This window comes from Corvus moneduloides, chromosome 2 (genome assembly GCF_009650955.1).
Source record: "Corvus moneduloides isolate bCorMon1 chromosome 2, bCorMon1.pri, whole genome shotgun sequence".
NCBI classification, from domain to species: Eukaryota; Metazoa; Chordata; class Aves; order Passeriformes; family Corvidae; genus Corvus; species Corvus moneduloides.
The window spans coordinates 117,073,027-117,100,564 of record NC_045477.1 but is presented as its reverse complement, the minus strand read 5'-3'; the positions used below and the strand labels follow the sequence as shown (position 1 = coordinate 117,100,564).

Below are 27,538 nucleotides of genomic sequence, written 5' to 3'. Positions count from 1 at the left end.
AATTCATGGCCTCTCTGGTCAAAATGAAACTTATATTCAAGATCAAGAAGAAGAATACAAAGATTACTAAAATAACAGCTTCAGTGTGTTAAATACCGGACATCCATCTGCCAAATAATGGAGTAATTCTGTTAAAAAATAATTGAGTTCATCTACCTTGACAACCCTGAACTGAGGTCTTACTTGTATAATATATAATCAATTACCATAGGTTTCCTTGTTTTGCTGTCAGTCTTGTGAAACCTTTTTGCATCCCACAATTTCTCCATTAACCCCAGGGCAGAGGACCTTGCTTGTTCTGCAGGGTGAGTGTTATCCCATTTCCAAGGTGCATTTTTGGACACATCCTCATGCTGAGCCTGGTGCAATGTTTGTTTACTGCCCTTGACTCCACCAAGGCTGCTCTGCCCACTAGCTCTGTGGAAAGCAGCATCTGCTGCCTGACATCTCTGCAGACTCAGTGCTTTAGATGTGGCTGGACAGGTTGACAACCAGGGGAAACAAATCCTTTGCGAACATATCTTTTGTGTCAAAATAAATACAGGGAGAAAAATGCTGGCAAATTCCATGAATTGAAAGAAGTTCTGCAGAAAGACCTGCAAGTTAATACAGCACAAGTCCGATGGCAGCATTTCTTCCTGCTCAGTGTACAGTTTTAGTCAAAGGGAGAAATTTTTAAGATTGTAAGGTGAACATTTTTTTCTTTTGCCAGCCATTTTAGAAGCTATTAGTTGAATCCCTGTGGCTTAGAATTTTCTTTGCTCCTTACATGAATTAAAATTTAGAATTCATAGATGCTTTTTATAATTAGATAAATGAGAGAAGCAATTTTTTTTTCCTAGAAAGGAGATAATAAATATGGAGGAACATGATAAAGTAGTGAGTAATACAGAGAAAGTACAACAGGAAAGCCTTCATAAATGTACTGCTTTTCAGAGATGCAACTTCCAGTCATCTTTTCTAGTGGATTTTTTGTTGAAATGCTAAGATTAAAGGGTATATCAGTGAAATGGCTGATTCTAGGCAGAATCAGAATGGTGTTATTAAATTGCAATCAGCTTTTTTAGAAAATATACTTTAAAATACTCTTTAGATAGCCAAATATATTTGCTCATAGGGCTGCATTGTAGTGTACATGGGGGTCAGTTGAAAAATGTGACTCTTCTCACATTTTTCAATTCAAATATATATGTAATAAATATATAAAAATATATATATGTTATATATAATCCAAGTACATGTTATCCAAGTATATATAATACTAATATGTATATATAGTAAAGGTTGGACTCTATAGTCTTGGAGATCTTTCCAACCTTAATGACTCTATGATTCTATGAAATAGCAGTTTGGATCTTACCCTAGCATAAATATCTAAGATTTTCTATTAAAAAAAAAAATTTGAATTATTTGTTCTCTCAGGATAAGAAAACTGTTGATATTAGGAAGTGAGGTTGTAATGAAGCTGTTTAGTGAAATGATGCAATTTAAGGTGTTTAGTAGGTATAGAGACATCAAAGAAGAAACAAGTTGGAACTGAAGATGAAATAATTACTGTGATGATTACATTTGAGTCCAATCTGTGTGAATGCAGAGTGCTGCACGATGGGGAAAGAAATTATTTTCATGACTTGAACTTGCATTGTAAGATTCTGGGGGAGGCAATCTCCCACCAGGATCTCTGGGTGGCTGCCGTTGGGTACCGGGTTGCTGTGGTAACAGATGGAGGCTTGCCCGGTTAAGCAACCTCTAAACACAGTGGTATTTTCAGTCTGGGGCTTCAAATAATCATCTTTTCTTCTTTGTTGTTTGCATTAATTACCTGCCTTTCAGTTCTTTGAGCAGAACTGCAGCTGAGGCTGCTTAACTGCATGATTTCTGCCATATCTATATCTATATCTATTTATATATGGATCTCAGTGGCTCCTTGGAGAAAACTGACCTGCACTGGAAACTGGACCCAGTTTCTGTCTTCTGTGAAGTGGTGGCAAAAGTGGCTGAGCACTTAAATTACAATGGAGATCTGATTCTACTGAAATGCTCCTGGGGAGGAGGGAGAACTGCCACCGGCTGACAAAACACTGTGCACAAAATAGGAGTAATAATAACACCAGTCACGTTTTTGGGTGACTTTTGCATTTGAATGTGGCTCTTTGCCTCTCGCTTGTGAGGAATGAGGGCAATATCAAAGATCTGCCTTTTGTTAGTGATGTGCAGGAGTGACAGGTAAGCCAGAGGCCGTGCTGGAATGTGAAACGTGAGAAGGGTTACACTTCTCAAGAGGAGACCTTACATCATGTGTGACTGATTTTTCCAGGCTTTGCTTCACAGATATCGTGTGTGCTCTGTTTGGAGCAATTGGGGCACAGAGAGACCACTCTGACTCTTGCCCAGGAAAGAGGTTGTGGTTTGTGGGGGTTTCCTGCAGCAGTTGTTTGTGAAAAGCAAAATTCAACCTCATGCCCCAATATTCACATGCTAGTATTTAATATGCTTTAATATGCATATTAATGCTTAATATGCATTTTAATATGCTTTGGTTGCTGTTCCTGGTGCCTTATCTGTCCTTGTACCACTTTGGCTCAGAGCTCTCCCTCCGCAACATCCAGACCCCTCACTGTTATTATAGTGACAGCCCAAGAGCCCATTTGGGGCCTTGAGTCCAGCTCTGGGGACCAGGTATGGAGTGATGTGGCAGTACTGTGATTCCAAATGTGTGAGATACCAAAACCAGCAACATTCCCACCTGGCACTTGCACTATAATATGGTATCTGTCAGCAGCAGCCTTGAGTTATCCTGCACTGTGTGTGCTGAGAGACCTACTCTGGTCCTTTGCTGTGCCCTCTGACCCTCCTGGGCCTCTGCCTTTGCTTCTTCCAGCTTTTTCCTGTCACATGTTTGTGATGATTTCTGCAGCAAACTTGGGACCAGAAAAGAGCCGTGATGTGGGGGAGAGGAGGGGTGGACCACTAGCCCTTGAACTGATCAGGTGATGCTTAGTTTGGGAACCCTGCAGACTGCATCTTCCAAGCCCCAAGGACACATCCCTCCCCCTGCAGAGATCAGATCTGCTGGAGGATGGGCATGGATGGGGTAGTGAGATATTAATGAGCCTGATCCTTCCCTCAGCACTGTTTTGGTTTTTTGTTTTTGCTTCAGGAAAGAGTAAACCCTTACCTATCTCTCACAGGTCCATGTGTGAATGTGTGGGGGTGGGGAAAGGTGGCACATGCCCCAAAATAAACACTGGAGAATAAATATCAGGTAGGTGCAATCAGGTGGATGAAGGGTGAGGGAGCAAACAAGGAGGTTGTACCTGGGCTGCGAATCAGCTGCGTTTCAGTGGAGTCTAGAGAGTTACCCTTTCACAAACTTCTCTGTTGGTTCAGCTCCTGGGAATAAACTGCCTTTGTTCCCAGCTGTACTGAAAGGTTTATTCATTAGATTTTAATAAAGAAAGTCAAATCTCATATCCCTTAATCAGTGTTGGTAACTGAATGCTATTAATTGATTACTCAATACCTGTTATCATGATAAGCCAGCAGAGACCTTCAGTGACAACAGCCTTCAGTTTATGCATTTGTTCTGTAAATTATTAATAACTACTATTGATCCTCTCCCAACTGATGAAATATTTGTCTTTTTTGAGAAGTAACTTCTTTTTTTTTTTTTTTTTTTTAACAGATAAGCCAGATTTATGTAGGAGTTTTGTTGCCTATTTTTCCTCCAGGAGCCAATCTCTCTTTGCAAGTTGTTTGAAGGGGTTGTCCATGTTTACATACCATGGCTATTTCTGTATTATGTTCTTCCTTGGTATCTACAAATGTTTTTGAGTGTAGTCAAGGCCACCAATCCAGCCAGATGTTTTTGCAATATAATTTCCTCAGTAGGAAGTATGGAAAGACCTTTGTCAGTTTCATTACTGGTCTTCTCACCAACGCTTATGTGAAAACCCAAGATAAATAAGCCAATGAAGCTAGGAAAAAAAAAAGCAGGAGGGTATGATGTTTTAATGGAAACATCCGCAGCTTTTTTTCAGAAAATCTCAAATTTTTTAGATAGATAGGTCTACAATATTGTATCTTTTTTTTCTTTCTTTCTTTCATTTTTTTTTCAGACAGGGACAGATAGAGCTTAAATGGTTTACCCAGCACAGTGCAGCAGTTTCACTACAGGGCTGGAGGACCATGTTCTCCTACTCCTGATCCATGAGTTGGTGACCAGAATGTTCTGTAGCCTCTCCCCAGGACTGCTATATTTTCTTCATTTTAATTTCATTCAGTCCTGCCACATTAGCTTGGGCCATCTGTTTTTGCTGCCAGTGCTTTTTGCCATTTCTTCCACGGCTGCCTTCTGCCTGGAACAATCTGCTTGGATGACAACTCAAAAACTGCATGTACTAGGACACACAGAGGGAGCTGATTGCATTCTCATGGTAACAAGGCAGAGAGCCAGAAAGGATAGATGAATTATGATGTATGAGTGTGGCTTCCAGCCTGGCCTCTTGCTGAACTTTATTCAACACATCCTGTTGGTTCAAAAGGATGATACAACCTGCTAGAATATAACTCGTGTCCTACTAGAAATTCACATGTGGCCAAAGTAAGCACCTTGGTTTATTTAAATCTCAGTTTGTGTGCTGAAGTAAAAGGCAGAGATGATCTTAGGACGTTGAGAGGTTGTGGGCTGGATTCCCTCCATGTGCACCCTTTCCAGTTCCCTTCATTCCCACAGCAGCTTTACACACTGGCTGCAGGGCTTGACACTGATATTTTCCACTGTAGTTTTGAGAATTCATGACATCAGGACTAAAAAGAGATATTGCCTCCTCTATTTTTACAGTTCCTTCACTTAGGTGTCTCAGCTTCAAGAGTTGCAAGATGGAAATAAAATGTATTAAAAAATGGATGAGGAACCAATTTTTTGGGGTAGACTTGCCCATATTTTTAATTCTGGTTGCCACACACATCTGCACATTCTGTCTCTTCTTAGTCAGGCCATGTGTTCTTTTAGAGGTGAAACCTGTGACCTGACTCTGTGGGAACTTTGCTACTGTACTTTAAGATATTGAGAACTGGAAAGCAGAGAGATAGAATAAGTGTCAGGAAAACTTTTGAAATGTAGGGCAGTGCTAATAAAACTTCCTTTTTTGTTGTTGTTGGAGTTATAAAAGATGAAATGTTGGGGAAGACAGCTTTCTGTTTACAAACAGTAAAGTTTGTAAGTTCTCTGCCTGGCTGGATGACCATCACAGCAAGTGCTGGCTTATGCATCAGAATTCCTGAGCAGGTGGTGCAAAACTTGCTCAGCACATGTAAAATTGGACCACAAACTGTTTTAATAGCTGGCTTCTGTTCCATTTAACGATTATTGGGTTTTGAGGGTTTTAATTCCACCACCTCACCACTCTGGCATAGTGTTTGAAAGAATCAGGATTTGGATGGACAGTTATGAGAATATTTATTTATGAGAATATCAAGTCACAAAAGCTGTGCAGTGCACATACAGAAGTATTCTTTAACTGCTTTTCTTTTTATCTTTTAGGTCTCTCAGCAGCCAAGCTACTGACTGAGTCAGGCTTGAATGTGGTGTTGCTGGAAGCCAATGACAGGGTTGGTGGAAGAACTTTCACTGTGAGGGTAATTATCCCCAAACCCATTTGTATACTGCATATTCATACTTACAGTACATGCCATACATATGGGGGAAAATGTCTAGAGTACCAGCAGGTGGGAAGTTTCCTGATATTGTACCAGGAGAGGAAGGGAAAGACTGGCATGATGGTGGGGACAGAATATTTCTGTGTGATCTGCAGGCTCTGGAGTCATCCATGTGGGAAGGAGAACGTGATGAGCTAAGTTTCAAAATCATTTCCTGGGGAAAGACACTGTAGAAATGCCTGTGGAAAAAACACCCATGAGGCCACCCATGGTGTGAAGAGCCTTGAGCTGAACTGGAACATGGCCCATACCAAGTGGTGTAAGGCAGAGGAGTGTCAGGGGTAGCTGACAACTAGAATTACCACGTCTCCCTTCACTCCTTTCCCTTCTGCTCTGTCTTGACTTGGGACACCCCCTCATACTCTGCCCATTAGAGAATCTTGCCCATGTTGCTTCCTAGGACAGTGTGATTTAAACTGGTTATTGGTGAGATGCCTGACTGGGCAAGAGCAGCCCAGATGTCTCTGTCTCTGTCCTCTTCCTGCCTGTCGGGCTCTTTCCTCTTGTTCTTGTTAAGGCTGTAATGTAACAATGGGCTAGCTATTCTGGTTATGAACTCCAGATTATAACCAGCATGCTGGTTTTGAGCTCTGTGATCACCATACCACAACTCTACCAAAGAATTTGTTTTCCATGGGGAGAAGAATCTTAGCCAAAAAGCTCTGGGAGTGTTTAATTTAATTTCATTCCTCTGGATTGCTCTTTTGTGTGCTATTTACAAAGAGCTTATCTCTTTTGGGTTTGTTTTTTTTTTTCCTTCCCTTTTGTGTGTTGTGTGTGATAAACCAGAACAAGCAAGTTAAATATGTGGACCTTGGAGGGGCTTACGTGGGGCCAACCCAGAATCGTCTCCTGCGGCTCTCTAAAGAGTTGGGAATAGAGACATACAAAGTGAATGAAGTTGAGCACCTGATACATCATGTCAAGGTAAGAGATGCTTTCAAGCTGCTGTTGTAAACAGGCAAGTTGTAGTGATATCCTTTCTCATTGTTTTCCACTCTTGCTGCAGTGGAGAATACCTGTTTGAGTGTGCAGCATCTGAGTTTGTTGATTAAAAAAATAAGTGTGTTGTTAATGAAATCACCAACAAATTACTATACTAGTACAAATTATGACATGCACACATATTTATGTGTGTACACTGTAGGTGCATCCTGCCAGCTGATGCCTTGGTTCAGGTCTCACCTCTTAGCTGGAAGCTCTCAAAAGTCTTCCTTGTTTATGAACAGGGCACCTGTGACTCTTCTGTGCAGGTCAGCTCTGACATGCACTGAAAATCCCTTTCAGAATTCCTGGCTGTATCTCCACGCAGGCTGAAAGTTTCTAAGGATGGGCTTCCTAAACCAGTGACAATTATTGTGCCGACAGAAAGAAACGTGAAAGGTTATGTCTGGTTTTGCTGATGGGGGAAACTCAACATGCAGAGTAGCAAAATAGTATCTGAAAAAGGCTCTGGGAATCAGACAGTCTTGTGGAGGTAGATTTAAGTGATCTATTCATGGTCTGAAATAGAACGGCTATGGCAAAGCTGTTAAAAAGCCCACTTATTCTCACTAGTCATTCTCCAAAAGAGCCTCCTTTCTCCTTCCCTGATATAGACCAGTGTTGCACTCCCACAGAAAGGAAACTTTCCTTGTTAGACCCAAGTAAGTTAATTCTGGGTTTCATTATATGCTTAGGAAAAGCCATTGTGCAGTGACCAGCAAAATATTTGTAGTTGGTGTTTGATCAAAGGTTTAAGAAGACACTGACAGATTTAAAAACAGCAATAGAGAATGGATGTCCTGTCATGTTTTCCATTATTTTTTCTGCTCAATTGTTATAAAAGAGTGTTCTCAAAATGACTTGCTATGGTGATTGCCTGTAATTACCATTTCTGCGGTAGAACTAATGGATACATCCACACTGCTCTGTTTTGTGTGCCTCTGGCATCATCCTCAAAGCCAAGTTTTTTGTTTCTTCACCGTATTTAGCCTTCAGATCTCCCCAACAGTGATAGGAGGTCATGCCACGAGGGGAAACCCTTGACATGGCCAGTCAGGATGCCCAGCTTTTCAGGGCAGCCTGCTGTCCTAGCATGGTGGCTGTCCAAAATACCTCCAGAAGTCTCTGTTTCTTGTGGTTGTTCACAGTCAAGTGTTGAAAGTCTCCAAGAAGAGAGATCCCAGCTGCTGGTTGAGTGCTCCCAAGCTATGCTAAGAGCCTACAGGTTGTATGGAAACAGTTTGTAGGCTCAACTGCCTGTAGGAGTTCCTGAAGAGAAGAAGGGGAGAATTGTGTGCCAGAACTCCCTGGTAGCCAAGCAAGAGGTAAAGAGAGGAGGTAATTCCACAGTCAGTAGGACATCCTTTGCATCTCCTGATTTAATTCATTTTTAAATCCTTTATTTCCTTTTTCCTTCTGTGTTTATACAGCTGTGGGAAAGTATTAACATAGTTGAAGAATTACAGTTAAATAATTGGCATGTGAGCACTATATAATAAACATATGCACTTGTCTTGTGGCCAAATCTTCAGCATTCCATCACAGTGAAATGTGTACCTTCAACACATTCCTCACAGGTTCCTGAGCCATGTGGCTTGTCCATGGTTTCCTTGAAAATGGACAATGCTCATGTGCTCCTTGAAATCTAAGCAGTGCTCCCAAGCATTCCAAAGTACCAAAGGGCTGTGTACATTCCAAAGTACCCAAAGGGCTGTGTCCCCTGTGTGGATTTGAATTCACATGCTGGCCCAAGCTTTGTGATCGTGGCCAAATGTAATTAAATTCTGGACCACAGAATTATCTGAGCCCAGAGAAGCAATGAAACCTAAAGGTTTTAATTCTTCTCTTGCTACACAATCAGGCATCACAGTGTGTCTTGTAAAATCAGCCGCTGTTTTTACTTATACCCAAAGGCAAAATCAAGCCTTTCATAGTTAATTAAATTCATTTTAGAGGCTTTTTAATACAAGTAATATATGCAGCTTCTTTGTACTGCAAAATGAAAAGAATGCATTTTGTTGATCTCTGGGTGGGTCTCTGCTAATTAGGCTTTACCAACTTGATTGGGTTGTGTGGTTTTTTTCTCCTTTAATCTTTTTTAATGTCAGGTTCTATTGTGAGATTATTTTTCGTCTTGCTTATATTGCATGTGATATCTTCAGAGAAACTCAAAATTATGTTTCTTGCCCTACATTTTTTTTTTCTTTTCCCTCCACTTGTTAAGCAGCCTTTTTCATGGTCTTTGAAAAGAGATTAGTATGTCCTTTTCATTTTTGTAAATACTGGTTCATCAGCCTTAGTGAGAAAATTAGTATAGCTCTGTAAGTAGTATTTGGTAGGCAAATTGCTGCCTGAACACCATTGATTTTTCAATAGCCTAACTGAAATTAGGTTCATAAATCCAGATTTAAGAAGCAAAAGCAGAAATGTATGAGAAATCATCCTCTCCTAACAGTTCTCCCACTGGACTGGTAGGCAGATGTAAAATGTGTAAAAATGCTTCTTAAAATGAGCTAACTTCTCCTTAGCTGCCCAAGAGAGGATTCAGGGTCCTACCTTAGAGATGCAGATTTACAACTTTTGACTAGTGCTGTTTATTTTCCTTGCCAGAATGACAGCTTTTGTCTTTTAAAAAAGCAAAGAAAGCTAAGTGCATATAGTCCAGGCAATTTTTACCTTCGCCATGTAAGAGTCCCTGGAAAGAAGTGCTGAAATATGAAAACATGCCAGCTATTGTGAGGGTTTAATTAACAAATTTTCCCTGTTAATTCAATCTGTACTTCACTTCTGTGCAGTTTCCTTAGCCACACAAACTTTCTTTTTTAAACTTTCATTTTAAAACACAAATTTACCATATTTTCAGTTGTAAGGTGGGTTCCTTGTCCAGGATAACTGTGGAACTGGTTTGCTCTGCTATCCTGAATCTCTGTGAGGAAACACTTCTTTATATGAATGGTTTGCCCAGTTAATCTTTTTAGAACTTGATTCCTTTATATACTGTGGGGATGACCTACTCTTTGTCCAGCTGTGGTGCCCACTGAACATCCTCTGGTCCCATTTTCTATCAGATCTCTTTATGGGATAATGCCATGAGGCTTCCTGGAAGTTCCTTATTATAAAAAATGGTGGTAACACTTACTCCTTCTAATCTCTGGGTTGTCTCAGTGCAGGCTGTGCATAGTGCTAACAGCTGGCTGAGGTAGCTGGCTATTTTCACAGCCTGTTGCACCTGAAACTTCCTCATGTGGTTATAATTGAGTTGTTTCTTTAGCACCAAAAGGCCCCATGGGCATGGTGCCCATACTGGGGGGGTCTTTCAGGTTAAGATGTTGGGGGAAACATGAAGCATCTCTTCCTTAGTGACTGGATAAGTTCTTGACAGCCACTTACCACTACATCATTACCTCAGTGAAGTTCCCTGTATGGAGTTTTCTCCTGCTCATCTCTCTGCCAGCAGCACTGCCTGGGGGTGTCTGAGTGTGTGCCATGCCCACTTGAAGTTTGGTACCACTTTCAAACAAGGACAAGTAATTGACAGCTCTGGGGAGAGTGATAATGTGAACCCTGCCTGCAGCACCTCATGAAGGTGAATATTTAATCCTTATGCACACAGTGCTTTTAACCAGGACCCCAAATCTGCACTGATTTTGCCAGGTTACATACTGATCTACAGCAGACTTGCAGAACAAAATTTTACAGCCCTCTTGGGTGTCATTCATTTTCATCACTATTGTGCTTATTAAAATGCAGTTTGCAGTGGTCTTGTTCATGAATTAGAAATATGATGGTTGTGTTGTATTGGGATTTAATTAGCAGCTGGATAAGTGACTGCTGTATCTGAAGTTACAGAGTTTAGTAGTGTTTCTTCTGTGATATCCATGATATATGCAGAGAAGCTAAGAAATATGATTTATTTAAGCTTTTCACCTGCAAGTCTAAGAGCAGTATCTCCTGGCATAGTCTGTAGTATAGAGCATAACTGCTTAAATGGATTTTTGAATGACTAGATAAAAGTGCTTTCATTGTTCTTTGTATATCTCAATTAGAGTGCAGTCAGAAAATTAAAAGACTGTGAGACTCTCAGTAGCTCTCAGTTGAAGTGAGGTGAAATAGCCTCATGTCTTTTTTCCCCTTTTCGCTGACAATTTGTAAACAAGAACTTGGGGAGCTGAGAATTCATCTGAATCTTGAAGAAGCTGGGTGTCTGGTGTCTTGAAAGGGAAGCCAAGTAAATTCAAAGACACTTAAATTGCTACAGGGCCTCAATAGTTTCACTGTCATTACTGGAACAGAGATCTGTGTTATTTTAACTCTTTACTGGAGATGAGGATGCAGACATTTTGGCCACAAGATGCTGTATCATTATCACACTCACTTGTAGCTTCAAAGTGAGTCTGAGGTTGACCAGGCTGAAGTTGGTGAAAGCATCTTCCAGACCCCCAGAAGGGATATCCTTTAGTCTGTGAATGAAGAGCAGCTTTTGGCAGGAGTATAGGAAAAGCTGGACTTGTTTGGTCTCACTGGACCCGCCCTATAAATAGAGGGGCATCTTCCCTTTTTTCCATGCTAACCAGCCAGCAGTATTTGCAAGAAGAAATTTCCTAATTAGAGCTTTTTAAATTAAAATGTGGATATTTGTATTACAGCAGCTTAAAAGAAGCAATTATGGACAGCAAATCCATAAAAGTGATCTCTGTCAAGGGGGGCTGTAAAGCAAGGTCTTGCAAAGGGTGTTTATTGATCAGGAAGACTGATTGGAAGGCTGGAAGCTGTGACCTAATGGTAGCATGAGGATGAAAGTAGTAAGAAAAATGAACTATAGATAAAGTATGCATTTCTTAGTTAAATTTGAGGGGAAAAAAATCTTCCTGAGTCTTAGCTTTCCCAGACTCCACAGTCTGTTCCTGAGGAGACAAGGAAAAGGAGTTGTGCTCCCACCTGGATTATTTAATTGAGGCTGCTGGGAGAAAAGCTTCAATTGCATCTGATTGTAGAACTGATTTTTGATTCCCTTGAGAAGCTGATTAATGTCTATGGGAAAACAGAATTAGAGAAATGTGTATTTAATACAGGAACAACTGACTGAGCATACTGGGTTTCACATATCTGTAAAATTTTATGTACGTTTTCATATTTTTAGTGACCCCCAAAGTCATGTTCTACTTAAACCCAGTGTTCTAGTTGTGGGACAGTGTGCCTACTCAGCTATACTGTGGGCAGATGCTCTTTTAAAGGCTTTCTTCCAAATGAAGCTCCACTTTTCTTTTGTTTTCACTTATTTATGCCCCATTTATCTGCTTTGTAGAAGGGAAGGAAGATTTTTCTTAAGACTTGCTCTAGAAATACTGACAAGTTTTCAACTGCTTTTATCCACTTCGTTGACTGATTTAATTTAATTGTTGAAAGCCACATGCAGGGCCAGTATCAGAGTATTTAGAAACAAAGTCCCTATGAATCTGTGCTTCATGAGATACCTTAAGGCTTTTTCTAAAGGTGTTTCTTGGTGTCTGAAAACAAAAAAATCTCATTCTAGCAGGAAGGACACTTGGTTAATTATTTTCACAGCTGATTGGAACAAATAGTTATATAGCTTTTAAATTCGGAGCAGATTCTCAAGATCCTCAATTTTACTTTCTAAATCACTTCAGTCGTGTTTCTCTCATTCTCCTTTTTTTTCAAGCATGACAAGTATTTAACAGATTGCATGACCGGTGTGGCAGAGTGAAGATGGACTTTATTTCCGTAATACAACAGAAACAAATTGTTCCCAATTCACTCTTTTCCTTATCAGAATGCACATTTCAAGCCACCATGTCTGGCTGTGCAACACTCAAAAGGGAATTAGTTTTCGTAATGAAATTCCCAAGATGTGTTGGCATGCACAGCTGATGAAATCAAATTAAATATTGAAAGATATTTGGAGGACATTTTGGCAGGTCTTAATGTTGTAGCTTTGCAGCATCAGTTATGCTTTTTTTTTTTGCATTTATATTTTCTAACATATAGATCTTCTTACCTTTAGAGTATCTGTCAGTATAGTAACCAGCTGAGTGTTTGAGATACTGAACAGTTTTGCAATGAAGGGAGTTTCAGTGAAGCTCAGCACTGTTACAGATTTGAAGTAGATTGTATAATCTCTCATTTTGGTCCGGCTACTTGCCATTTTTTAATTGAGAATTGTGATTATACAAGAGGCTTAGTCTCAAAAATGTCTTGTTAGATGTTATAAATTTAAAACAAAAAAACCTCTATCAACCAAACAAAAAACCCCCCAAAAACAATGAACAAACACACACAGCCCCCAAAAAACCCCAAAAAGCAGCCACAAAAAAACAAAAACAAAGTGATACTTTTCCACAAGGCATCAGATGAGAAACAGCATCTGAGACAGGTACAGAGTTGCAGCCTGAAGTGATGCTTTTCTGGTTTTGATTTTCCTTGTCACAGCTTGTTGTCTTACGGTTCCTGAGCTTTGTATGAATGACATTACTGGGATTTTAAGCTGAGAGAACAGGGTGTGTGTGACATACCAGTGCTGTGAATCAGCAGAGGGCACTACGTGCCAATAAACCTGTGTGGCTGTGAATTAACATGCAGAGTGACAGTCTTGGTGAAGTGAGCATCAGTTAGTCCAAGGTTTGGATGGTTTAGCTGAGGGAATATTTGTGCTTGTTCAGGGATGCAGGGAATGCATGCCTTCTCGTATCTTCCAATGAGAGCTGACTTTATTTATAAGATGTTTATCCTGTGCTATGAAAAATGCATGGATCATTGTCACCAGGGGCTTCAGTTCACAGTACTGCATCTCACTGTGGCACTACCTGGGTACATAATGTTTAGGGGAGCATGAAGTTGTCCTGGGCCTGAAAAAGCAGGTTTTCTCCTGAGAATCCTGCTTTGCATCGAGATCCTGATATTTCCTAGCAGTCCTTTCTCAGCTAAGCAGTCACTCACTGTCACCCTCACAGGAGAAAGTGCGTGAGACCTGGTCCCTGTGCCCTCCTGAGTGCTGGGGCTGATATTCAAGGGGCTACTGATATTCACTTGTCATGTTGTGGGGTTTTTTTTCCCTGTAATAGCACATTTCTTCTATCAGCTACTTGACCTGAAATAGACCTGATGTATAAAGAAAGCTTATTTCTGCACGACTTACGCGGGTCCATCATAACGCAGCCAAATGTTGGTTGACGTGGAACAGATGGCTGAGAAAAATCTCTCAGGAATTGTAAAGTTTGTGACAAACACTGGATTTCTCATTTCCCTGCTGGTTTATTCCTGGGATAGCTGGGTTGCACGAGTTTCCTCCCTTGAGTTTCAGCTTCTTCAGCGAGCTTTAGCCCCCACTGCAGCAACAGGCTTTGTGAGCAGCAAGTGATCCACACAGTGGCAGGTAGACCTGCAAGTGCTGATGCTGCTGTTGTGTTTTTTGAAGTATTGCAAGTAGCTTCATGAAACCATTCCCAAAATTGTATATATATAAATTTTAAAAGGATAAGAAACACTTCTGAGCATCATAGAACTGGTGTTGAAATACCATGTCAAATGATTGGAAGGGGTGGTTATTGTTGGTGGTTTTATACAGCTCTGATTTAGGTATAAAAATATTTGGAAAGGGAATGTTTCATGCATCTTGGGGCAGGCAAGTGCCTTGTTATTCTTTAGAGTTTACACACCACCAGGAGGCACAGAGAATACTATTCCCAGCAAATAAGCAAATTTTGTCTAAATATCAAAAAGTTTTTCGTGTTTGCAAAAATGCAAATTCAGCACCAGTAAAGCTGAAATGTTTTGGTTTGTTGGTGACTACTTAGAGCCATCTGTAGTCTCTCTTTGCTGCTGCTGTTTTTGTTTCTGTGTAGAGCCTAGTCTGGCAGTCTCTTCTCAAACAAAATTCTGATTGACAGCTCCTGGAGTTTTGTTTGTGCAAGAAATAAGGATCAGGCCGTAGGAGATGGCTTAGGGGCTCTTGAAAGTAACTTTCACAGGAAACTCACCAACTTTGATGACTGTTTTTATTTTTTTCAGGTAGAAGTTTGTTCTTGTTCTTTGTGAGACTTACCGCCCCAGATTCCTACACAAGAGATGTACCCAAGATTTTCCTTTTGGCAGTTCAAATGCAGTGAAATAGAAGAACAGTAAAACAGAAATATGGTTTGTGTGTCTCTCAGCTGTGCACTCATGAGGAAGCACCTCTGGGAATTCATAAGACTTCAGTTAACTCAGAGGGGATAACTGGGTTAGGGTTGCCTCTGGCAGAGCAGGAAGCTCAGAACAAAATCAATAATTAGAATAACTTATTCTGGTGCTGTCCTGGTTTTCTTGAGCACAGCAGTGTGCTTGTTTCGTAAACCTAAATTTGGGAAATAGCAGTAGTACTTGAAACCAAACTGATAAGCTCTGGCTTTGGAATACTTACATGGTGCTGACACTAGTGAAGGCTCCAGAGTTCAGAAGAAAGTACAGTAAAACTGACTTCTTGAGGCCCTAGAGCCAGTTATGGAATTTTAATGTGCCCCAAATACCTGAAAGGTAATTTCCTACATGGTTCAGGTGTTATCACCTGGGACAGGAAGGCATTTGGTCTGAGAGGTTTTGCTCTTCTCACACAGCCCTTTGGCAGCCAGGTATGAATTGATATGTGCCCCAGTATAAATTGATTCCATGTTAAGAGATTCCATAATAATACCCAAATGTTCATGCTGGGATCAAATGCCTCTGATGAAGCAAACTTGAGCCCTTCATCTCCATCTACAGGGGTGTGTTTTCCTAATTTCAGGTTTTGTTTTCTGATTCCAATATTTTCATATGGTTGAGCACAAAAGATGTAGAAATGCACTTCTGTTTCATGCAGAACGAAAAAAAAAAGACAACTTTCCATTTTCTGGGTAAACATGTGCCATAATGTCCATCCTCAAACTGGAAGTGCTAGGTTTTCAACCTTGGTGCCTCTGGCACGTAAAATGACTGGAGATCTACTCTGGCTGTGACAGAACTTCTGATTGAAAACTTCTAAAAATTTTGTTTTGGTATTGTAAAAACCACAATTTATCCTCAAAAGCACTGTGGAGTTAAATTGTTGTCTTGTAGCTACTTCTTGTTCATTTACCGAAGAATTAAATCCTTTCCTCTCCATTTTGCTTTCTTCCTAACTTTCACTGCCTTGGTGTTTTTGACAAGGATTCCATTAGAGTCTTCTGTACATAAAGAGTCGGTGAAAAACCAGTTTCTTCTTCACTTCCTCTAACCTGTTTGGGAGTTTTGTAAACTAATTTTCTCTTATTCATAGGTTTGATTTTTTTCCTTACTGATTTCAGAGTAACTTTCTCTTTGAATTAAAAGTCCTCAAAGCTCTTTTCAAGGTTATATATCTCATTTTGTTATTTCCAGACCAAGTTTTGAGTCTTGCAGGATCCCTTTGTGCCCTTTTATTGTCTCTTCTGGTGCTTGCAGACACCTGCAGATTTGAATAATGTGCCCTCTGTCCCTTCTTTCACAGTATTAATAAAGAGGCTAAATCAAATCAGGCCTGACATTTCTTGAGTAAGTTGTCTTTGGATACTTTCTTCAAAAAGACACAGTGTTGTTTTTGTTGCCTGGTTATAAATATTAAATCTTGGTGCAGTATGATTTTGTTAAGCCAGTGTAAATACTTCTTTTAGTGATGTATTGGTGTGGCACTACATCAAGTATATATTAAAAGTTAGTACTTCTACTGTTTGACATTCATGCTCAGGCAATGCATGCTTAAATACATAATTTAATATAAATTTTGAAAAATCAGCTGTGGCATGCAATATAGCCTTTGTTATTTTTCTATCTTCTGGACTCCAGAATGCACTGTGAAAAAACAAGTATTCACATAATGGTAATGAGCCTTTCTTTGTGAATTTTTAAAGATATTAGGCTGCTGTCCATACAGTAGCCAGGGAAATCCCATGTAAATAAAATAGATCTGCAAATGACCCATTGTCTTCCACTCTTAATTAAGCTAGAATTTTTGAACATCTAGTAGTGGAGATAGAGATACAAAAAATCTGACTTTTAAGTATGTAATGATGTAATTAGGACATTGGTATTGGTCACCCTGTCCCACTGTAATTTACAGCTAGTGGTGTTGGGCTGAAAGAATAAGTCTAATTAGTAAATGCTACAGTTTCTGCAGGGCGGGTAAGTTGAAACACTTTTTTTCCCCCCAGGAAGATCTCTGAGCTGTGATTTAGTTTATAATAAAGCTTACCACAACTACTCTTGTCTGACTTTGAAAGAAGAAAACCCCAAACTGCTAAATGCAATTAACAGTTCAGTCTTTTCATGAACAATTAGGAGGAAAAAAAGTTTTATATATATATATATATATCTTCAGTAGTGAATAACCAATTTTTCAACTCAAACAATGCTGTTTCATCTCATTGTTTTGGTTTGATCTTAGTGACTCTACTGCAGGGTGTTATTTTGGTTGCCCATAAGTGCCAAATGTAAAGCTTTGAAGGTAAAGTATCAGTTCTGCACATCTGACTTGCTAATTCAGCTGTGTATGACACCTGAATTGCACATGCAGAACAACAGGAATGACAGAATAACCACCTAGAGCTGGTTTCCCAGGATCATGTTCAGGTAACCTTTGAGTGTCTCTGAGGATGGAAGACTCCACAACTTCTCTGGACAATCAGTGCCCACGCTCAGGTGCCCTCACAGTGAAAAAGCATTTCCCGATGTTCAGAAGGAACCTCCTGTGTTTCAGCTTGTCCCTGTTGCCTCTTGTCCTGTGTCCTGCACACACAGCCACGACCTGTCAGAAACTGTCACATGGATTGATTAAATCTGTGCTTTTTTTGAACACTTAACCTTTTGGTGCAGCTTCCCACACATGGAAGCTGTGATTATGGTCGTCTTTAGGGGTTTTTAATGATGTTTTTGGGTTGTTTTCATCTTGCAGGGTAAATCTTACCCCTTTAAAGGGCCATTCCCTCCTATGTGGAATCCATTAGCCTACCTGGACTACAACAACCTGTGGAGGACCATGGATGAAATGGGAAAGGAGGTATGGCATGAGGCATTGCAGCTGACTGTCTCAGCTGAGCTTGGCTTCATGAGGGGCAGAGGGAAGGGATTAGGATGCAGACAGGTAAAGCTGCTCTGGCTTGAACAAACCCACTGCTGGCAAGAGCAGCCACACATTTTGGTACACACTGATGGCCAGAGCCACATCTGCGAGTGGCATCCTGGCAAGCTCTTCTGAGTCCTGTGCTGCTGAGGCTGTCTGCACTCATCCCTTCATTTTTCTGTTTATGGGAATGTCAAGGTTTATGCCTTAGTTTTTTTAGCACTTTTCCTGATGATTTGGTAGGTAATATTTTAAGAGGCTTGCAGACCACAAACATTTGCTCTTTTCTACCCTCAAATTCAACTTGTCTGTTCTAGTTTGTTACCAGTTTTCCATTGAATGAGCTACAAAATTTGAGAAGAGGTTGCTCTTGTATCAATAAATGTGAGAGATATGGAATAACTTAGAGACAGTCCTTAACTCTAAACTTCTTCTCTATTTTTTCAATCTTAAAAAAAAAAGAAGAATGCTAAAACAAGCTAACAAACAACCCCCCTCCCCCAAAAGCATTCTCTATTAAGCTCACTGTGTTACCTGCCAGAGATTTGCAGGTTGAATTAGCATTTAAAGACAAGATTATTTGTATTTCTTGGTCACTCATTCACTTGCTGATAAATGCTTTTCTTCATGTCTCCTTAGATTCCCAATGAAGCTCCATGGAAGGCTCCACGTGCAGAAGAATGGGACAAAATGACTATGCAAGATTTCATAGATAAAATATGCTGGACAAAGTAAGAAACTTTTTAATATGAAATATAATGGCTTATATTTATATACTTTAGGGTTCCAAATAAGCATTACTGCTTTTCAAACAGATATAACTGTCACTAAAATACAGCCCTTTTAAAGAAAAGGGATGAGAAAGTCCTGTCATAATGGACCATGACACTTGTCAGCACACTCAGTAGATTCTCTTATATTCCCCTAACTTTTTAGACTAAAATAAAGGAAAATATTTTTGTGAAAGGTTACTTCCTGCTCTTTACTGTATTTTAGCCTTTAAGAGAAAAATGTTATGGTTACAGCAGGTTTTTGAATCAAACTCTTGATGGAACAATACACATTTATTCTGTGCTGGACTAGCTGATTTGACCAAAGTGCTATAAAGATAACATTTGTCTTGCAGTAACACTAAATCACTTTAGCACTCATCATTTTATTGTTTAGCTGTTGCACTATGTACCACCCAGGGAAACTGAAAATGTGTCCTGTTTTTATGTATACATCAAAGTAATTTTTCTTTACTTGCCATTCAACAGCAGTTTGATTGTTTTTCTTCTCCTTGAAGGGGGAAAAAAACAGCGCCCATTAATCCTGGTTGCTGTAGAGCAGATTGATTTCTCCTGCAACCTCTTCAGAATTGCTGAGCACCTGACACGTGGCTGCCACGAGCTGGAGCTTGGTGAAGAAGCCTGTTAGTGCCCGCTAAAGCTGGTGCTGTCATTGACATTTTTATGGGTCATTTTTATGGCTTCAGGCAGTCTCTAGAGAGCAGCATGGCCTTTGCTGTTTGTGTTGAGCCTGTTGGAGTGAGTCCAGAGGAGGCCACAAAGATGATCCAAGGGCTGGAGCACCTCTGCTATGAAGACAGGATGAAAGAGCTGGGGTTTTTCAGCCTGGAGAAGAGATGGCTACAGGGAGGCTTTAGAGCACCTTCCAGTGCCTAAAGGGGCTACAAAAGAGCTGGAGAGGGACTGTGAACAAGGACATTAGTAATAGGATAAGGGGGAATGGCTTTACACTGAAAGAGGGAAGGGTTGGATTAAATAATAGGAATAGCTTTTTTACCTCAAGGGTGGTGAGGCACTGGCAAAGGTTGCCCAGAGAAGCTGTGGATGGCCCATCCCTGGAAGTGTTCAAGGGCAGGCTGGATGGAGCTTTGAAGCCACCTGGTCTAGTGGAAGGTATCTCTGCCCATGACAGGGAGGTTGGAACTGGAAGTGATAAAGGACATGTTAAGGTCTTTCACCATTCTATAGTTCTAAGATTGTTAATGGACAACAGCCTCTTGTCCAAAAACTTGGAATCTTCTGGTTCATAGTTTTGCTTTAACGAGAGTGACAATGGCACAGAAGCATATGGAAAGCCTTTCTCATTTGCACCGTGGTCCATATTCAGTAAAACCAGATGGAAATGTGTGCAGACAGCTGTGCTGGCTGTCTGAGCCTCGGACAGGGTGAGGAGCTGTCCAAGTGACCAAAACACCACACACCAGTGGTCACTCAATCTCCAATAGCTCATGTGACTACAGTCACGTTTTTCCAACTCTGATAGAATAGGACTTGACATTTTACCTGAATATTGGTATAACTTGGAAGATGCTTTTCAGATTTTATATGTGCATCTCAGCTTGATTTGCTTGGTTTGTTCAAGATTTAGGTAACATACTGCAGAAACTTCCCACCCAGGAAGGTAATGATCCAGAAGGGCAATCTTCTACTGTTTCCTCTTATCCAACAGACTGTACAGGTTTGCTTTTGGCTAGAACTGTGTGCTGGAAATATCCTGAGTGCTCTTGGTTGAAATCATACTGCCATGTCTAGATAAAGCATCAGGAACTGAAAAGCAATGGGAGAAGGTGGCAGAAACCAGTAGAATGTAACCACCTTCTAATAGCATATGCTTATAAAATGTTAATAAATACATATATATTAGGCAAAATCTCTTAGAGAGTTGATCATATTTTACAGTATGTATTTATACAGATGAAAAACTTACAAAAAAATTCTCAAAATATTTTCAGAAAATGGATCAGCTTTGTACTTGAGTGGGACTTTGCATTTTTAGACAAGAAAGAAGATGCCTTTCTCTATGTAGATCTAGAGCTCTTTCAAATAGCATGTTAGAGTTACTTTTTTTTTTTTTTGAAAGTTTGAAGACTGAAAAATATAAAGAAGCAACCAGAAGTGGATTCTGTACTGTCTTTGATGTCTTGCATATGAAGTATCTATAGAATCTTCATCCCTATCTGTTACAGTGCACTTAAACTGAGCACCTCCTGGTCCTGTCCATGTCTCTTTAAATTCCTCCTCAGAGTGAAGGCAGAGGGAAGTATTTACTTTTAGCAGGAGGAATATTTCCCTGAGCCTTAATTAACTCTGTTTTAGTGTACCACAAAACCTTGTACAGGCTTATACAGTAATTTACAGTAGAGCTGCTATGAAAGCACAGGTTACAGGACATGAAGCAGTGATCCCTTTTCAATTTTCTGCTTCTGTGTTCATTGCCACTGGATACCAGGGCACTGTTTAAATTACTGAGTTGAGCTACCAAAAGTATCCTGTCCTTTCCTTTCCTTTCCTTTTTCTTGACAGACTCTGGCATGAATGCTGGCTCTTCTGCTATGGCTTCTGACTTACATTTCTTTCCTTGTGTTCCAGCTGCAAAACTCTCGCTGAGCAGAGGATTGGGCAGTGAATGGATGCTGACTAATCCACGGATTTTAGATAATTAGCTTAGAAAAGACCCCTAACTTTTTTTTGTGACAGGTGTTGAATAATCTCTATGCTGTATTCTTGAGGGGACAGGCACTCAGCAGGGGCAGACAGAGATGCAGATCTGGTTTGTAACCCAGGAACTGGGTACAGGGTGGTTTTGGAGTCCAGTGAAGACAGGAGGGCTTGCTCTCCTTAATCCTGAGGCTAGGATGACAAGCTAACTTTGCATTAATAGCATAAAGTGATATAATCTTGGGCTTTTGTGTCTCCCAATGCCCTAATTTTTATGGAATACAGGAGTGTTTCATTAATACTTTTTTGCAGGATTACTTGAAAAATGTTGCATAAAAGCAGTTGATAATTCCTTACTTCAGCTGAAATTAAGGAATCCTTTGCCCGCACCATGAAAGAAAAGGTTGCCAAAGAGAGCCTCCTGCCTACTCAAGAACAATCCTGTCAGCGTTATTCTGTTTTTAAATTAGCTAACTTTCTTGTCTTTGTTGCAGAGCTGCCAAGAGTTTTGCAACTCTGTTTGTGAATGTGGATGTCACCTCTGAACCCCACGAGATCTCTGCCCTCTGGTTTTTGTGGTATGTGAAGCAGTGTGGGGGCACAGCGAGGATATTCTCAACGACCAACGGGGGACAGGTACTGTCAGCCATCACCTCCTGCAGCTCTTGGCATGCCCTGCTTTAACTTCATTCTTTTGCTGGTTTATTTTAGTTCAGAGGGCCAACTGAGACATCCATGACTTTTGATCCAGTAGCATGCTGATAACTAGCTTTATTCATTTAGTCTTTAATCTGGATCTTGCCAAACTAGTGTTGAAATCTGCTCCCATGCTGAAGGCATTGCCCCCAGGGATCAGTAGATTTGTATCTGGCTTTCTTTTGGATACAGATTGAACACGTGCTTTGCTTATCCACTTTGAAAAGAGAAAATTTTACTTATGCTTATTTCTGTCACGAGGCTGAAGCCATCCTTAGCACTGCAGAATCACTTAATGGAGATGACAATGTCAGCTGTGAGTTAATACTGAAAATGTAATCCAGAGCTGGGTTCCTAAGATGCACATTTCCAAGCATTAACACCATTAAAATTTTAAAATCAGTCTCAAGAAAATGAGCACCTCTGCTCAAATATGGTATTGCTCTGAAATGTTTGCAATCTGGTATATTAGAGCTGCTTCTGCATTGAAGAAAGTAAAGACTCCCTTAATGGTCTTCTACTTGAGAAGTGCAAATTTCACTAATTGTATTAGAGATGGGTATATTTTTAGAAATGCTAATTATTTAATCATAAATAAAAATGCAAATCCATTAACCATATTAAAATGCATAAATATGCATAGATAAGCAATTACTGTAGGTAATTTAAGTTAAATACATTTAATTAAATATTATTTGAATTCTGTACTATGTTAGAGATGATTTGAGTTTAAGTTGGGTTGGATTATGTACTGCAGCAGACATTTTTGATGTGAACTATGTTACTTCTTACACCTTGTTATTTATTATGAAGATCAGGTTTCCTACTTCTGATAGACAGAGCTCTGCAGGGATGAGTGAACTCAGAGAAAGGTTTGAAAGTTTAAGCACTTTTCAGAAGTCCTGCTGATTCACAAGGCCTGTGAAATCTTTCTGGAGATCACATTTGGAGAGGGGATTTTCTTACGAGGTTACTATTACTTTTAGTTTTGACTAGAGTTCAAATGGTGGGCAAATAGGGGAAGTATTTGAGAAGCTCACAGAAGGACAAAGTAAAATGGGTCCATTTCCAGGTGAGACTGCCAAAATTCCCAAAAATGTTCTGATAACGATGGAAGAAGGGGGTTTGTTTTGAATGCCAAGAGAAATGCTGGTCCTGATGCACGCTCCACAAGCACTGCTCTGCTGAGCTGTTGTTTTTGTGTTTCAGGAGAGGAAGTTTGTTGGGGGCTCTGGGCAGATCAGTGAGAAGATCATGGAGCGCCTGGGGGGGCGGGTGAGGCTGAGGAAGCCGGTCGTGCGCATCGACCAGTCGGGGGACGGTGTCATCGTGGAAACCCTAGACCATGAGTTATACGAGGTAATGGCACGTCCAGTAAGAAGTCATTAATGGTGGGATGGGTGGCTACACAACTTTTAGCTTTTCCTTTTTGACTTCTCCAAAATCCTGTACAAAAGTGCAGCAGAGATTGAAGTGACCATGGCAAACAGTCACATGTTCTCATTGTCCTGAAGTAACTGCAATGTAGGAGCCTTAAAGTGATGCCTAAAAGCAAAGCGTGTAATCAGACTTTTCCTTTGCTGGAATCTCTTCTTTGTGTTCAGTTACCTTCTGAATTAGAGGATAATTGTAAGGTGTAAAATGTAACTTAGCAATGAACTTTGAGTGAAAAAACCTGCAGACTTTGCTTCCAAGTTGTAACAGGGCAGTCCAGATGGAAGGGAGACCAGTGGACTCTTAGAGCACAGTGCTTTCTTTTATACACCAGGGGAAAGGGCAGCTGCCCATCATTTGAACAGATGGCTGTTTATGTAACGCTTGTTTGTTGTTTAATGAGCAGGATTTTGTGAGGATTTAGTTTTGCAATTCTTCTGCTAAATGCCAAAATTGCTTCACAAGATACACCCTGCAGCCTCCCCAGATGTCTGCCAAGGCCATTTCAGTAGTATACTTAGGCTGAAGTAGGGGAGAATGTATTTGGCTTACGGATAATTTCTTTTCCAGGGCAAATACGTGATCAGTGCCATTCCCCCAGCTCTTGGTTTGAAGATTCATTTCAACCCACCTTTACCCCCAATGAGAAACCAGCTCATCAACAGAATCCCCATGGGCTCAGTCATCAAGTGCATCGTGTACTACAAGGAAACTTTCTGGAGGAAGAAGGGTATTGCATTTTAATTGAAAGGAATAGTAGTGACAGAAAGAGGGAAGAGAGTACATGGCAACAGAGCAGACTCTTTGTTCACAGGATGCTAAACCTTAGCAGGAGACTTCATGTGCTTCTATGCCATTTTTGCCTTCCCCTGTGAGAGAAGCTTGAGAGATTGGTTGGGAGGAGAGGGTGGATGAGGGAATAAGAAAAGAACGTAGTCATGAAGGGAGAATTCATGCCTGTTGCTTATTGCCTTGGTTGTTCTCTGTTGTCCTCTCCTTGAGTGGCACCTGGGTGTGAGATGAGTCTCTCTCACTTGTATGGGGATGTAAAGGTGCAGGTGATGTGGGATGGAAATGTCTGCAAAAATTCTGCTTTCTGGATGGACTGGGCAGCAGTAATTGAAGGTGTCTTCACACAAACATCCCCAGCTGGGCTGGTCATCCTGGGTTCCTCTTACATGCTGAATGCTTCCATCATGACTCCTCAGCTCTCTCTTGGAATTTACTGAATCCAAGGCGAACTGCAATGTAGTAACACCCACTTCTCATTCTTGGCTATATGAGCCCACATCTGTTTGCCTACAAATGTCATCCACCCCCATCTCTGTTAATGAACTTAAGGGTTTGGATCCTGTCATGTTCTGGCTATTGTTTTTGGGATGGATCAGCAGGAGGTGACTGAATATTTCACAACTTCTTGGAAACTCCTGTGTTTTGATACATGGATCATGACTGCTTTTCCACCTTGTTCTTACCAGGGTATTGTGGTACCATGATCATTGAAGATGAGGATGCTGCAATTGGTCTGACACTTGATGACACTAAGCCTGATGGCAGCTTTCCTGCCATAATAGGGTAAGGGACAAAGAAAGTGTTTAGTTAATGCTTTTTATTTTGTCTTAGAGGCAACAATTAAAATGGAAAACCTGATACTTTTGAAAGGAGATACTTTAAAATAATTAAAGGTTGAGTTTCTCAGTGTATGGTGTTGCTCTATGTTTGTTTGACTTCAAAATTTTCCTCTATGATTTTATTGCTAATTTAAAAAATGAAATTCTCTCTTTCTAATTTTTATCACTGTTATCTTTTGCCTTTTTGTGTGGCAAAGTACAAACTTGGAGAAGAAGAAAGGAAAGAGAAGAGAAGAGAAAAGAGGGTGGTTGCAGAAATGAAAAGTTTTCTCCCAAGTATTCCACTTCTTTAAATGAAAACTTGTTTTCTAGAATTAAGTTTTATTTTGTTCTGGGTTTTTTTTAGCAATCAGAGAGTACGATCACTCTTAGAAGTTTTATTAAAAAATAATTTCCAGCTCAATCCCAGGCTTCACGTCATTGCTATATGCCTGCACCCAAGGCTGTATAAAATTAAAGTAATTGGGAAACAGCTCATGCAAATATTCTAACATGAATTTCAGAGTGGTTCCTTTCTAAATGAGTCCTGCAAGCAGCAGGTAGAGCATTATGCAGAGAGGTGAAATGGATATTTTTATTAGAGACCCTAAAGCTATTACTGTGAATCACGGCATCTCATCATAAGTTACTGGCATTTTAAATAATGCAGGACATGTAGCAGCATAATGGGAGTAAATTGTTTGTGGTCTTACAGCTTCATTCTTGCTCGAAAGTGCAGAAGACTGACGGGTCTCACGAAAGAAGAAAGGTAAGTACAAACCCTGGAGATCTGTGTGAAATTCAAGTCAAAATTTTCTTATAAATGACCAGAGCAGGAAAGAAATGCCCTGATTTGAAGGAAGTTGTCTGTAACCTTGTGCCAATAGGTAGACATGTCACTTTAAGCAGGAAGATGTCTTGGTTTTGGATGAAGGCCCCACAGAATTCTCACAACCTGGTGGCAGATGTGGTATCCCTTTGGAAACTCTCTGGTCCTGGTTCTTATTTTCCCTCAGGGCTGCTCTGTTTATGTGACTCTTGCTAAAGAGCAGCTCTAAGCTGCTGAATATGAAAATAGTGTAGACATTCTGCTGGAAAGGGCCAAGGACCTGCCCCCCATTGCTGCCTCCCTGGCTTCCTGCAGGTGCCCTGAACTCTTGGAGAGCTTGTCAGAAGGGAAAGGCTTGGCCTCTGTGTTTGATTTTATCTTTATTTTCTGTTCACCCTGGAGGGAAGTCTGTAACTTAGTGCAACTTTAATCTGTAGCTGCCATGAGCAAGCAATCCCATCACGAAGGGATCAGAAAGCTGCCTCCATCTCTGCACCCTCAGTGTGGGGAAAAAAATGCCCTTTAGGCACAAATGGACGTCATTTTACTGTCTTCTTGAAACAAATCTCTGCATAGAGTAGTGCTCTTTGGTATATTACTAAAATAGAATTTATAAAGTAATGATTTTTTATTTTCCATCACACTGGTTCACTGTATCTGATCAAATCAAAGCTGCAACTAGAAAGTGTGGACTATGAGGAAAACCTTGGTTTGACAGGGAGAAAATACATTTGATTTTAAACTGTGATAAAAGAAATACTGTGCCCAAGTAAACATTTTTACAGTAATAGCTGGTCTAACTAGAGAAGATGTAGTCATCTCAAATAGTCTGACAGTCTGTGGATAATGGTTCTAAATGGAGCTGTTTATGTCCCAGTCTTTTCAAATGACAGCCTGGTACCGCAGAGCCCTTTTAATTTTGGCAGGAATGGACAAGCACTGAGGCTTTGAGATAGAGGCCCAGCAGGTGCCAGATGATAAAAGTCATGCAGGTGTTCTGAAACCCAGTGTGCTCAGCATTTTGAGCCATCCTAAACACCAAATGGTGTCTTACATTGTGTGAATATCCTTGATACAACTGAGCATTTGCAGTCTTTGAGAACAGCTTTTCTTTCTATGAAATTAGGGTCTGTCCTGGCTGTTTGCAAGGCACCGTCCTTTTCCCTGGGCACTAAAAGCACTGGCACAATTATCTGACTCTGTTGAATTTTGAACTCTTGTCTTTTGAGGAATAAACCCTAGACTAGGACTTTGCTTTGGTAAAGAATAGTTATGAAATATGCCCAGGTTTGTACCTGCTGGCTGTACCCTGGTGCAGGGGTGCTTCTGGCTCCCGTAGTCTTGGCCACAGCCAGAAAAGGCAGGAACCTTCTGGGCTTGCACTGCAGCTCCTGTCCTCCCCAAGAGCACAAGTCTCCTTCCAGTGGAATTTGAGGTCCAGGAGAAGGCAGAACACGAACACAGCCCTTCTCCCAGTGTACGCTCAGGGTGCAGCAAGTTTGTATAATTTAGATGGGGGCTGTGCTGTTGCAGGGAGGGATCTCTTTGAGCACAACTTGTTGTGACTCCCTGCAGAGGGTGTATCTTGCTGTGCTCACCTACCAACACAAGCTGGGCTTGTGCTGAGGACAGGGTAAGGGTTTTGGTAATCCTTGGATATGAAGAGTAGAATGTAGAGTCTGTGGCAGATACCCTAAATCATGACTTGGAA

The 27,538-nt window shown here is 40.6% G+C and overlaps 1 protein-coding gene across 1 annotated transcript in view; it reads left to right on the top strand.

Moving 5' to 3' along the window:
* Positions 1 to 27,538, top strand: part of LOC116440327 (amine oxidase [flavin-containing] B-like) — a 51,617-nt gene that overhangs the window by 13,126 nt on the left and 10,953 nt on the right. Inside the window, exons 2-10 of the mRNA XM_032100968.1 lie at positions 5,546 to 5,640; positions 6,511 to 6,648; positions 17,642 to 17,746; positions 18,449 to 18,540; positions 21,753 to 21,894; positions 23,164 to 23,313; positions 23,959 to 24,118; positions 24,867 to 24,963; positions 25,714 to 25,767. Of these exons, the coding sequence (XP_031956859.1) occupies positions 5,546 to 5,640; positions 6,511 to 6,648; positions 17,642 to 17,746; positions 18,449 to 18,540; positions 21,753 to 21,894; positions 23,164 to 23,313; positions 23,959 to 24,118; positions 24,867 to 24,963; positions 25,714 to 25,767 (1,033 nt within the window). The remainder of the gene's footprint in view (positions 1 to 5,545; positions 5,641 to 6,510; positions 6,649 to 17,641; positions 17,747 to 18,448; positions 18,541 to 21,752; positions 21,895 to 23,163; positions 23,314 to 23,958; positions 24,119 to 24,866; positions 24,964 to 25,713; positions 25,768 to 27,538) is intronic.